Raw genomic sequence first — 12,098 nt, 5'->3', positions numbered from 1 at the left:
AACCAACTTGGCCCTTGAATCATAGCCCCCAGGGCGAGCCAATCAAGACATAGACCCTTACACTCTATAAGAGAGTAGCAAAACCGGCAACAAACCCACCAACCAAGACACAAAGCCCATAGACATGACTCATATCGACCGAGGCCATGCGCGGAGCAGCACCAGTAGCTCCATTGATAAGAGTATTAACAGGGGTCTCTGATGCAGTAGGGGTGGCAGCTTTGGCAGTAGTAGTAGTCACATTAACACGCTTTGGATCTTGTGCTCCACAGGGGTTGTTTACTCTGCAGTTATTCTGACAAGTGGAGTCACCGTTGCATTTCAGAACGCATTGGTTGTTGGTTTCTGTGCAGGTGTAGTAGGGGATTGTTTGGGAATATTCGCTGGAGTTGGGGGTTACGTTGTTGCTGCATAGGCAGTAGTAAAGTAATGTGGACTAAGGTTTTGAGGTTAGCTGAGTCGTCCTTTTTCCTTGAAGAAATGATATGTGAAGGACTTACAGGTGAGCAAGTGTTTGATGTGGGTGTGCCCGAGGCTCCTGGTAGTTGTAGGCAGAGAATGGGGCATGCGGATGTTTGGGAATTACACCAGGCCTCTGAGGGAAGGATGACATGTTAGTATCATGATTTTATGCAAAGAAGAAGATGGTGTAAGACACTGACTAACCTCTTGTGGCATATGGAACTGATGTCGGGTCGAATTGGCCGTTGACTAGAGTGGCAGCCGAAGCGAGGATGAACATGGTTATGGACAGCATGGTGTCGGTTGAACCTGATGGTGATTGAAGACGAGATCAGAGATTGACAGCGGGCAGCTACTAAATTTTAGTGTTAGTCCTTTTGTTGTCAAGAATGCCAGTGACAGTCTGATACAGGTTCTAGAGCGCAGATAGAGAGATAGCGATAGCTACCTAGGGTAGATGGAATGAAGGGGGAAAAGCTGTATTGGAGCTAGGAAATTTTAGAACCTACTGAGCATGAATTCCTAGGTTCTTTCCAGAACAGAGTGAGGAATGAGGAGAGATGTAGATGTCAGATGATGATCTAAAGCCAATAGCAAGAGGCTGTTCTTTGAAGATGTAAAGATGCAGAGGTACAAGCAGCTCGAGGAGAAAGAAAAAAAAAAGTAGCCAGCAAGGGAGGAGTGGGGAGCTCATAAAGGAAAAAAAAGCAATCACAGGACTATACCTGCCTATGTATAGAATGCACTAGTTGGTTTGCATGGTGGCACGCACTAGTTCCACCCTCGCGGTTCTACCGCAGCGAATTTGTTTTTCTTTTTCTGGGCAAGCCAAATGTATTCCATGCCAAGTGACCATGCCAAGTGAGTTCAGTAGTGAGATCCATTGCTTAGGAAGTGAGGTGTGGATTTATTGAAAGAAGGGTCCGCTATAGGGGTTTACCCTTGAGATGTGTCGATCCGGGGATATCTTGATCTCCAAAGCGACGTTTGTCCTTCCCAGGTGGACAGCTCACTGTGTGTCACATCTGTCACCCCCCGGGTCTCCACTTCAAAGACATGACAGTACTCTTCAAAGATAGGAAAGTGGCATGTCTCAGTCTGAGTTGAGAGAATTAAACATTAGAGGACGACGATCAATCATCCAAGCAACGCTTACCATATTAGGATTAGTGTGCAGCTTGGCTTCAAGTAGTCTGATGAAATCCTGAGAGCGTCAAGTTCGAGTTCAAAAGCAGTCAGATTTGAAATTCTTGTCATATCTGAGATCTTAGAGAGGAAATACAATCAAAATATGTCAATCAAAAACGAATTGGACATTTCCCCGGCATCTCCCTATTTGCCCACTTGGGTAGATAGCCTTAGATAAGCCACTAACCCCAAACCAGCCATAGCCCGTGACCGCCGTTTGTCTCAAATCGACTCCAATTGAATTTCTTGAGCCCAACACTTATCTACACACTTTATACTCACTGTCTTGCCACCACATACACTTTCAAGGTTAGTCTGTCTCACCTCGGATCGCATGTACAACTCCCCCGAACTCCGACCCATCCTTGCGCATCAACCCCGTCCAAAATAGCTCGATTCCCTCCAGCACTTTATACTTGCCACCCCGCATAATGGGGGAAAGACCACCTCATCGGAACCATCCCCGACCTCAGCCACACCCACACCCAAACGCATTGAACCCCAACATGAAAGCTAACAAAACACCATTGTCACCGACCAGACCACCGACACGACTATCGCTCACAGCATCTAATGGATGGAGCCAGCATCCGAGGAGGCCGGACCGGCATCTAAGCCACACCCCTTCTCCCCACACCCAGATACCCAATCCTTCCCCGCACTCCAACCCGACACCGATACCGATAACATCCATGACGATCCCACCGCGGCAAACACAAACAGCCAAAATGGCCCGCCACAGAGCTCTGCATCCTCTACCTCCACAACATCCCGCCCTCTCTCCGTCGTAGTGCCCCCCTACTGGCGTCGGCACGAGCGCAATGCCTCGCATGTATCCCAGTCGTCGCTAAGCGGCGCTGCGCGTATCACCCTCGAAGATCATACTGCCGACCCGAACTCGGAGACGAGTCGGGGACTCTGGGCGAGTAGCGTTGCGATCGATGATCATGTTGTTGTGCGCGGCATGACTGGGGTTGGGTCGTATGTTGTGTGGAATTGTACGGTCCAGACACTTGATGTGAGTTTTTGGTCTTGTTGGGGAATGTGGTTGGGATGGTTCTCTAACTTTTGTGTTTGGTATAGGGTGGTCCGATTGTTGTCCGGATGAGGTATGTTGCTTATATTCCCCGGTTTCCCTCTGTGTCTATGGTTTAGAGGACGTGCAGCTGATATTTGGATTTGCTATAGATATTCCGAGTTCGATGACCTGCGTCAGCGGCTAGTTAATTCTTTCCCGCATGCAAGGAATGCATTGCCTGCATTGCCGCCGAAAAGTGTTATCTGTATGCTCCTGTAGCCCCTCCCATTTATGCTATTGGCTAATATCGATTGTCATATCAGATAAATTCCGACCCAAATTTCTGGAATCAAGGCGTGTGGGCTTGGAATATTTCTTGAAGTGAGTATACCATCGCACCTTCATTACCATGCATTGATTCTCTAGACTAATTGCTGACACATTTCTAGCTGTGTCCTTTTAAACCCAGAGTTTTCGGGTTCCCCTATCGTCAAAGACTTCCTTTTCGGTCGTATGTCTTAATTGAATCCCGGTTTCACTCGGTGATACGGGATAGGTTTTATGGGTGGGCGTTTAGGGATCGCATTTTGCATTGTATTGTACATCATAATTCACATATCGCGCTGATACTGGTACTGAAGAGGTCTCTTTCAACTATTCCTATTCCTATTTACCAAGTGAGACCCAGAAAAGATCAAAACTTAAATACCCTTGGCTACCCGGCAAACAAACACCCAATAGGCAGAAGTAGCAAGATACACATATAATCAGGCAAGGAATTTTTGAAAAGAACTGAACAATGACGCCACTAAAGTACAAAGATCCTAGAAGGAACACCAGGGGCAAGCAAGTAGAAGAGAACGCCTTGAGTATGATGTAGTGTCCAGGGCCGCTAGAATAGAAACAATGGAACGAGAAGATGTTTAACGCACACAAGGTGCGTATAATACAAGGACCTCATCCTCAAACCCTTTACCCTTATCAGTCTGTTCTGCCGAAACCTCCTTCTTACCACCTGCCTTCAACTTCCGAGTCAATGCAAAAGCCTCAACATCCGCCCGGAACATTTTCCGCAAACTGATATTGGCCATATGGGTCATAGCAAGGACATGTCGGGGACTGGGTATGCCAGATGGGAAAACAAGATAAAGATCCGACTCCTGATCAGGATCTGGACGGAATTTATCATGGTATGCCTTCTTGCCGCCGATGGGCAGACGATGGAACGCATGACCGTACAGACCGCGTGTGAACTTCTTACAGGGCCATGGCATGCCGCTAACATCATCGCTGGTGAGTGATTCGAGCGGTTCGACGCCGAGGCCGAGGTACGTGACGCCGGCGCGTCGGAGGAGTGCCATAGCCATGATGAGGAGGAGGTCGCTGATTCCATTCACGCTCCCTGGGGCTGCGATGTAGGGGTCGACATGGTATCCGCCGGAGCTGAGGCGTCGAAGACCGGCGAAACCGTTGATTTCTCCGTCTGGGGCGCGGGTGTAGATGAATGTCATCAGGGCGGGGGCAGCAAAGGGGTCATAGACGGTTATGAAGGCCTGTGGGCAGGCTGAGGCGTTGCGCTCGGCGCGCCAGGTATCGTAGATGGTGATTAGGTTGGTTTGTAGTTCTTGGTCTATGCCGTGGACGGCGGGGGCGTACACGCCCATGGTAATGCCGCCTTTATTTTTGTTTGTGAGTTGACGGCTCTTTGTCAAGATTCGTTTCCCACTGTTCTCGAGGATGACTTCGTTTGTTTGGGGGTTGAGTACACGTTCTGTGGCGAAACGGATGGTTGTCCAGCCGTTTAGTTTTGAGTGATCGTTGAGGAAGGACTCGCTGGCGCCCATGAAGGCTATGCTCAAGCGATGCCGTTGGCGGTACGCTGCGAATTCGGATAGGAGTTCGGGGATTTCCTCTTTATTGCATAATGGATCTCCGCCGATGACAGCCACTCCGTCTCGGGGCTTAAATGACAACGCTGCCGTTCTTGCTTTGTTCACGAAGAATCGGTAGCTGTGATCGAGAATTCCCATGTGTGCCACTCTGCCATGTAATGCAGCTATCTGTTGGATGGCTGTGATCGTTTTGAAATCGTCAAGTCCGAATACCGAATCTTGGCCTTGGTTTTCTGTTTTCGCGTGAAGGCAATCACCGTTTTGGTCGAGGACATCGACCTTCGATGACACTTGTAAGGGAGCGACTGAGGGCTCATGACTGTTCACACTCGTCGCTGGGCTGGAATGGGGTATTGTATGGAAGGTTGCTGAACTCGAACAGGAAGAGGCCGCGGGACATGCTGAGATGTTGTTACGCAAGTGGTCAATGAGGGAAAATGAGGAGACATCGATATTGTTATCCTCGTCGTCGCGTTTGGGCGTCTCATAGAGCAACTGGTCAACTAGGACATCTCCGATCTCATCCGCAAATAAGGTCTTTTTCGGCTTCATTGCGGCGGGAGCCGGGGCATTTCTTCGTGCGCGGCGTGCTCGCTTCTTCTTGGTCATTGTGGTTTCCTCGTGGGATTCCGTAGGTGCGGTCATAATGATGACGGAGACTGGGTGTTGGGGACAGAAGGGTGAGACCAGGATTGTAAAGAAGAATCGAAGAGAGTACAAAGCGTAAACAAACCAAGAATCAACGATCAGAGATCGAAGAAGTCAAAAACGGCGAGAGCTATTCAAATATGACACTGCGCTTTCCCCGACGTCTGCATCTAGTAAGCAGTACGCCCGCGGGCCCGTGGACCTACAGCGCTGTCATTAGGCAGAGGCATTTTTCAGGGTTCATAGGCTCCAGTGTTACCACGGCAGACCCTCTACCTAAGTAGGGGTATAGATGAAGTTCACCAATCACAATGCAGCAATGGTGTGATCGACTGGGACCAGTCTTTGGTACCAGCCTTGTGGGTCCCCAGTTCGTCCTATCAGAGAAAGGGATTGACGCAAAGAAAAAGCTTGGATGAAGTGACTTCGTGAAGAAAATAGAATGCTGGAATTAGAGAACAGAAAAAAATGATATATTGTAGTATTATTATTCCTGAGGTCAAAAGTTTCAGGGTTGGTATCTCTTGTCTCTCCGCCTTCACGACATGATCTTAGACAATAAACGCACGTGAGTCTCACCTCTTATGTGCCCGAATCGTATTCGTTGAGGCCTTCACTGAAGCCTGGCCATGCCGAAGCAGCGCCTCTTCTCCATCGGCGCAATGGAACGCTTCGCCCCAATGAGAAACCAATTAGGCGGCCTGCCGCTATATGAATAGATCACATTCATAGACGCCATGAAGCTGTTTGAACCCTGGGCCTCCAAGACTCTATCTCAATTTATGGGCGATCAAGTGCACGACGGGACTTTAGTCGAGGTTAATATCATGCATGTATCCATATAACGTGGATCCTGGTCGTTCCGGCATCCCGGCCGTTCCGGCAGTCACGTCAATTTTTCTTCTCCTCACTAAACCTCCTATTTTCAAACGCCCACCATGCCGCCAATCCGCGGTCAAAAAGCTCAGAAATCAGTTGAGCAGGAAGGTAGACTCCTACTGGCAATTAAGGCTATTAAAAATGGCCGGTTTACCTCTGTTGCTGCTGCTGCTCGCTCTTTCGAAGTCCCGCGGTCTACGCTACAAGACCGGATGAAAGGGATTACTAGTTGGTCTGACATAAGGGCTACAGGCCATAAATTCACCCAACTAGAAGAGGAATCAATCCAAGATTGGTTAATCTCTATGGATCATAGAGGTGCTGCTCTTACGATCGCTATATTGAGAGATATGGCCAATTTACTACTCGAACACCGTGGAGATCATACCCCCCAGACCGTTAGCAAGAATTGGCCAACACAATACATTAAACGACATCCCGAGCTTTCTAGTCGATTCTCTCGCAGATATGACTATAAACGCGCCTTAATGGAAGATCCAAATACTATTATTGAGTGGTTTAAGCTTGTTAAAAAAACGATTGCTCAATATGGTATCACTTCGGATGATATCTATAACTTTGACGAATCGGGGTTTGCGATGGGAGTTAGTGCAACGACGAAGGTTATTACACAGTCATTTTATACCGGTCGGAGGGGCGTTTTACAACCTAGCAATCGGGAATGGGTGACTGTTATTGAAACAATCTGCGCCTCCGGGCGAGCGCTCCCACCATACGTTATCTTTAAAGGCAAAAACTTTATGTTACGATAGTTCGACGACCTTCCAAAGCATTGGGCTCTTAACGTTAGTCCAAACGGCTGGACAAGCAATGAAATTGGCGTTGATTAGCTCCAAAAGCACTTTATTCCGCATACTATAGGTCAGACAAAAGGAAAACATCGTCTTTTAGTCCTCGACGGCCATGACAGTCATCTTACAGCAACATTCGATAAGATTTGCCAGGAAAACAATATCATACCAATCTATATACCTCCGCATACCTCTCATCTTTTACAGCCTCTTAATGTTGGTTGTTTTGCTGTGTTAAAGCACTCCTACGGAAGGCGGGTTACGGAATACACCCGATTAGGTATCGATTCTATCGAAAAAGATGACTTCCTTGATATCTTTCTAGCGGCTCGTAACGATTTATTCAAAGAGTCTATCGTTCAAAGTGCCTTCGCAGCTACTGGTTTAGTGCCATTAGACCCTGATCGGGTACTATCAAAGCTCAATATTCGCCTTCAATCTCCGCCTCTACCAGATCGACCAGTTTCATAAGGTTCAACATCAGGCAGTAATATCTCTACTGGTATACCTCAGACGACTAGGCAGCTAGAAAAACGCAAATCTAGGCTCAATTCTGGTCTAAGTTCAGCTACTGATAAGATCTCTTCGCCTACCAAACGTGATCTTCAAATGTTTTACAATATGTCGGTTAAGCTAGTTCATGAGCATATCTTAATGCGGGATGAAATCAAGCGTTTACGGGAGGGGAATAGAAAGCAGACTAAAAAAAGGGAGAAATCAAAGAAGCAAATACCTAACATAGGTAGTTTAACAGGGCTTCCAGATCCTACTACCAATGTTGGTGGTAAGGAAGGTGTTAGTGTGAGATATATATCTCATCCTACACCTGCTCTCGAACCCCAGGGTGAACCTCCACTTCCTATTTTGCCCCCTGTACGTCGGCAATTTACATGTTCTCAGTGCGGAGGAAAAGGGCATAGTTTTACTAAATGCCCGCAGAAGGTTTAAATTGAATTCAACGGTGTTTTGCTGGTTTAAATGGCGTTTGAAAAATGTAATAAATTGTATATTTTGATGGGGTGCCGGAACGGCCGGGATGCCGGAACGACCAGGATCCACGTTATAACGTGGGCATATAGCTTATCACATGTTCTATTTTTATTTTTTTAAATGTATGGTGTTAAATGTATGTATACATGACGTTAATTTGTGAATTGATGAATACAGTGTTTCTTTTCGTATAAATATAGTAAACACAATAACATGTTTTATTACAGGTAACTTGATAAGTGGAGTTGGTTCCCGAATCTAGAACCAGACAGCGGCGGCGCGGGTTCCGCGGGCCCCGCGGAACCCGCTGGTTGTAAAGCTTTACGCCTAGCGCACTTCGTCGGCTGTACGGGTTCCCTCTTGGTCTAATTCATTCCTCTGATGAACTGTGAAAACAATGAATCAGAGTGGAAAACGACGTACTCCAATTTGGTCTACAGTGATCTCTTGTCTCCTTCGAAATGTCGCCAGGAATAAGAAACGCAGGCGGCCCTGACCTCTTAAAATTATGCCCTCGTCCTGATTGTATGGAGTTAGACGTAAAAATTGTCATATCAAACAAAAATCCCACCTTCTATCCCCTATTTAAATAACTGAATCCACCTAACAGGAATCAAAAGGACGGCCATCAGGCAAACAACCAGCGCATTTATACATCCAAGTTTCCCCGGGTCACTAGGCATTAGTTGGCCCTCCTTGTACTGACGTACCGACCTAGGCACAGTTAGCTATCGAACAAGTATACCACCATTGGAACGTTTGCTAAGTGTCCATGAGTTAGTTACGGAATTATCAAGAGCATGCAATGGAAGTAATTTCATGAACAAAACAAGAGACGGGTATCGTCAAGTTCAAGACCGCTTGAAATGGGCCGTACATAAAACCGCAATGCAGGTCTTGATCAACACAAGCACTCAATGTCGAAATCACAAAAGATCATCTCAGAACATGAGGGACACAAGAAACCTGGCAGAGAAAGGCAGGACAAGATAGGAGGCAACTAGTCATTCACAGTATCGCTCCAATTGGCAGCATTGTCATCATCATCACCACCATCACCACCATCACCACCATCACCACCATCACCACCATCACCACCATCACCGCCATCACCGCCATCACCGCCATCATCATCCTCATCATCACCGCCATCCTCATTCTCATCATCATCGCTCATCGCCAGGAGATCACTGAAGTTCATAAGCTCATCGAAATCAGTAAGCTCGCTGGAAGAATCTGCATGGTGTTCTTCGCTATTGATGCGTCTCAGATCCGCCAAAAGCTCTCTCTGCTGCCTCAACATGTTGTTTGCCAGAAAAAGGATCCGGGACATGTGCTCAATGCAAAACTGCATGTCTTCGGTCTGACGTTCGGTGCGGACGCCCAACATGGAATCCTATGTTCTTTCAATTAGCATATGTGTTTCTTGGAGAACAGATACGAAGGACTGACAATGTGGTCGATCCAGACTTGTCCAAGCAGGGCGTTTGGAACCTCAGCTAGGTAAGGTGGATGACGGTGCACGGTGCGGGAGACGATGCAGTCACGGTGGTGGCGAGTAGGTGCCGAGCTGCTTCCTTCTCCATTGCCTGGCGCGGAGGCCTGGAGACGGGCAGGCTGCATTTCCGCTCGCGTGTTCTCGTGCACGTGTTCGGTGATGTCTTCAATGGTCTCGACAGTCGGTCCCTCTGTTTCAACGGTGGATTGCATGTGGGTGGGCATGACGGTGGGTGCAGCAGTAGGAACTACAGTGGTGGCAGCCGGTGCCTCTGAGGGAGTGACGTGGGGGTTTTCGTCCCTGATTTCTTTGTCACCACTTCGGCCAGTGCCATTAGGTTCGGAAACCACACGTTTAGAAGCCATGTTGTGAGGTATGGAGTGCTAGAGAATGTGGGAGAGTGCTGGGGAATATGGGACCCCAGGGTGAGGGATGGGGGTGATAACGACGTGAACATGGCGACGTGAACATGGGGGAAAATGATTGAGACGATGAAAAGAGGTAAGCGCCACAACGCGCGGGACAAGCCCTAAGCGATTGTACATTTTGATTAAATCGTCACTTTTGGCCGGTTTTTGTAGAAGCAGAATGCAACTGCATTACGATCGCTTCGAGAGGTAAAGCAGATGGATGTATTGTTCTTCGGTCCTATACTCCTGATTGGCGGGCGACTATGTACGCCAGTCCTAATATAGCTAGCGTATCCGTATATACGCTAATCCCAGATAGGAAATTGACAACCAACGAATAAACATGTCTGCCCACGCGTGTCTTACATCTCTTTTCCAAGCATTCACCTTCACTTTCACTGTTTATATTCTTGTATTTTTACGATAAAACACAAAATGATCACGAATCGCCCAGCTACTCTAGCCGATATCCCCCAAGTTCGGGATATCAATCACTGGTACATTGTTAACAGCTGTTCCACTTTTGCGACTACCCCACCACCGATATCCCACTACGAGGATATTCTGCGGGATCTGATGAGAAGAAATCTCCCGTTTTATGTTATTGTGTCTGACACCCGGAAGACACCAGACGGGGCAGACTTGATCCTTGGCTACGCTTACTTGTCTCCGTTCCGTGGTCATTTGCTGTCATATGCACCGACCGTTGAGCTGTCCATCTTCATGCGCTATGATCAGCAGCAGTATGGCTATGGAACCATTATTCTTAGAAAGCTTTTGCGTCTGGTGCAGGAGGGTGAAATTGAACACCGTTGCGAGGAAAGAGTGGGCGATATTCCACGCATTGGATTTGGTAGCTCTATGGGTGTGATGAAGACGTCTATTGTTCGGAATGTCATTGCAATCATACCATATGACACCGAGGCACCAGCTGATGGAGAGAGACTGAGGCAATGGTGCATGAAATGGGGATTCATTGAGAAAGGGCAATTGGAGAATGTTGGGAGAAAGATGGGTCATTGGTAAGTTGAGTATTATATGGTAGCACTAATGGACTGTTCCAGCTGATAGGGTCTTTCTAGGATTGACACTGTGTATCTTCAATGGACAATGCCAGATGAAACGGATATTCAGTGACTTGGGAGTCAGTGAACATTATCTAGGTCAATGGACAAAAAAGCAACTTGAGCAAGATGAAAGTGCAGATTTATTTTCAGGGACTAGGCTAGTGGGCTTTCCCACCCAGATATCACCCCCTCCTCTCCCCTCCCCTCCCTCCCCCCACCGCCACCGTAGTCCCTTTCCCCGTATCCTTCCCCCAATCTGGGGGGCATTCAATGGCCCCAGCACTGTAAGGTGGAAGTGAGAGATTAGTGAACAGTCATCAATTGAGAACAGAGAGGAACCTACTCTAGTTGCGCTCCTTGAGAGCGTCAAGGATGCCGGTGAGATGGCCCTGGAACTGCTCGCCACTTGCATCGCGAGTTCAGATCTGGCGGTCGATGATGTTGGCCAAGTGTGGCAGCTCCTCCTTGATCCCACCAAGGTGCTCCTTGGTGGCGGTGTGCCAGTTGAAGACGGCATCGAGATGGCCGCAGAACATAGCGTGTGTGCCTCAGGCAGAGACGTAGCCGTAAGGGTGTCGAATTGGTCTCGTTTCATGCCCCAAAGCTTGCCGAACTCCGCGCGTCTGGTAGAGTGTTCCTCAGTCCATTGCAAGCATTCAATGTAGTACCACATTTCGTCGGCGAGCTGAAGGCCACGATGCATAGACACAATGATAGAGGAATTCCGTTCAGTCACATTGCACACCAACCAATGACCAATGGCGTTGGACCATAGCAGCCAATTCTGATAGTGGGGGTGGTCGCGAGTGGGACGCTGGAGGTCACGGCTAATGATAGCCAAGAGATTGAGGTTTGTAAGGATGACCTGAATCTCGCGCAACCAGTGCTTAAATCCCCAGACACTGGAAGCGTCGTTGCGGGTGACGATCTCAATGGCGTCGAAAGGTGGCAGGTTGTCTGCCTGAGTTGGAATAGGGGTGGACATCGTGTTGATGGAGAGGGCTGAAGACATGATAGAACAGATGAATGATGGAGAACAGACGAATGATGGACGACAGATGAATGACGGAAGACAGACGAATGATGGAAGGCAGATGAATGATGAAAATTGAACGAAAGGATGTTTTTTGAAGATGGAAGAGAAGATACAAAGAAAGAGAGGGAGACAGAAAGAGGCAGAGAGAGAGAAAGAGAGAGAGAGACATAGTATGAATAAGTCCTGGCTATGAGAGGC

At 47.9% G+C, this 12,098-nt stretch overlaps 6 protein-coding genes across 6 annotated transcripts; 2 read left to right on the top strand and 4 right to left on the bottom strand.

Moving 5' to 3' along the window:
* Window positions 1–64: 64 nt before the first annotated feature.
* On the bottom strand, window positions 65–757 carry N7487_009559 (uncharacterized protein; the record flags this gene model as incomplete). Its single annotated transcript, XM_056877289.1, has 3 exons — window positions 65–436; window positions 501–595; window positions 667–757. The coding sequence occupies 3 exons, from the start codon at window positions 755–757 to the stop codon at window positions 65–67; spliced, it is 558 nt and encodes a 185-aa protein (XP_056725869.1).
* Window positions 758–2,227: 1,470 nt separating this feature from the next.
* N7487_009558 (PX domain-containing protein YPT35) lies at window positions 2,228–3,190 on the top strand (the record flags this gene model as incomplete). The annotated part of the gene is made up of 5 exons (XM_056877288.1): window positions 2,228–2,668; window positions 2,734–2,759; window positions 2,839–2,933; window positions 2,992–3,049; window positions 3,118–3,190. 5 exons carry the CDS (start codon window positions 2,228–2,230, stop codon window positions 3,188–3,190), a joined length of 693 nt encoding a protein of 230 aa, XP_056725868.1.
* Window positions 3,191–3,591: 401 nt separating this feature from the next.
* ergS lies at window positions 3,592–5,205 on the bottom strand (the record flags this gene model as incomplete). Its single annotated transcript, XM_056877287.1, has 1 exon — window positions 3,592–5,205. One exon carries the CDS (start codon window positions 5,203–5,205, stop codon window positions 3,592–3,594), a length of 1,614 nt encoding a protein of 537 aa, XP_056725867.1.
* Window positions 5,206–8,889: 3,684 nt separating this feature from the next.
* N7487_009556 (uncharacterized protein) lies at window positions 8,890–9,752 on the bottom strand (the record flags this gene model as incomplete). The annotated part of the gene is made up of 2 exons (XM_056877286.1): window positions 8,890–9,285; window positions 9,342–9,752. The coding sequence occupies 2 exons, from the start codon at window positions 9,750–9,752 to the stop codon at window positions 8,890–8,892; spliced, it is 807 nt and encodes a 268-aa protein (XP_056725866.1).
* Window positions 9,753–10,232: 480 nt separating this feature from the next.
* Window positions 10,233–10,934, top strand: N7487_009555 (GNAT family N-acetyltransferase; the record flags this gene model as incomplete). The annotated part of the gene is made up of 2 exons (XM_056877285.1): window positions 10,233–10,819; window positions 10,880–10,934. The coding sequence occupies 2 exons, from the start codon at window positions 10,233–10,235 to the stop codon at window positions 10,932–10,934; spliced, it is 642 nt and encodes a 213-aa protein (XP_056725865.1).
* Window positions 10,935–11,208: 274 nt separating this feature from the next.
* N7487_009554 (uncharacterized protein) lies at window positions 11,209–11,876 on the bottom strand (the record flags this gene model as incomplete). Its single annotated transcript, XM_056877284.1, has 2 exons — window positions 11,209–11,259; window positions 11,340–11,876. The coding sequence occupies 2 exons, from the start codon at window positions 11,874–11,876 to the stop codon at window positions 11,209–11,211; spliced, it is 588 nt and encodes a 195-aa protein (XP_056725864.1).
* Window positions 11,877–12,098: the final 222 nt, after the last annotated feature.

This window comes from Penicillium crustosum (genome assembly GCF_028827405.1).
Source record: "Penicillium crustosum strain IBT 35664 chromosome Unknown utg000004l_segment0_segment0, whole genome shotgun sequence".
NCBI lineage: Eukaryota > Fungi > Ascomycota > Eurotiomycetes > Eurotiales > Aspergillaceae > Penicillium > Penicillium crustosum.
The sequence above is the reverse complement of the archived record's forward strand: the minus strand, read 5'-3'. Positions and strand labels throughout refer to the sequence as shown.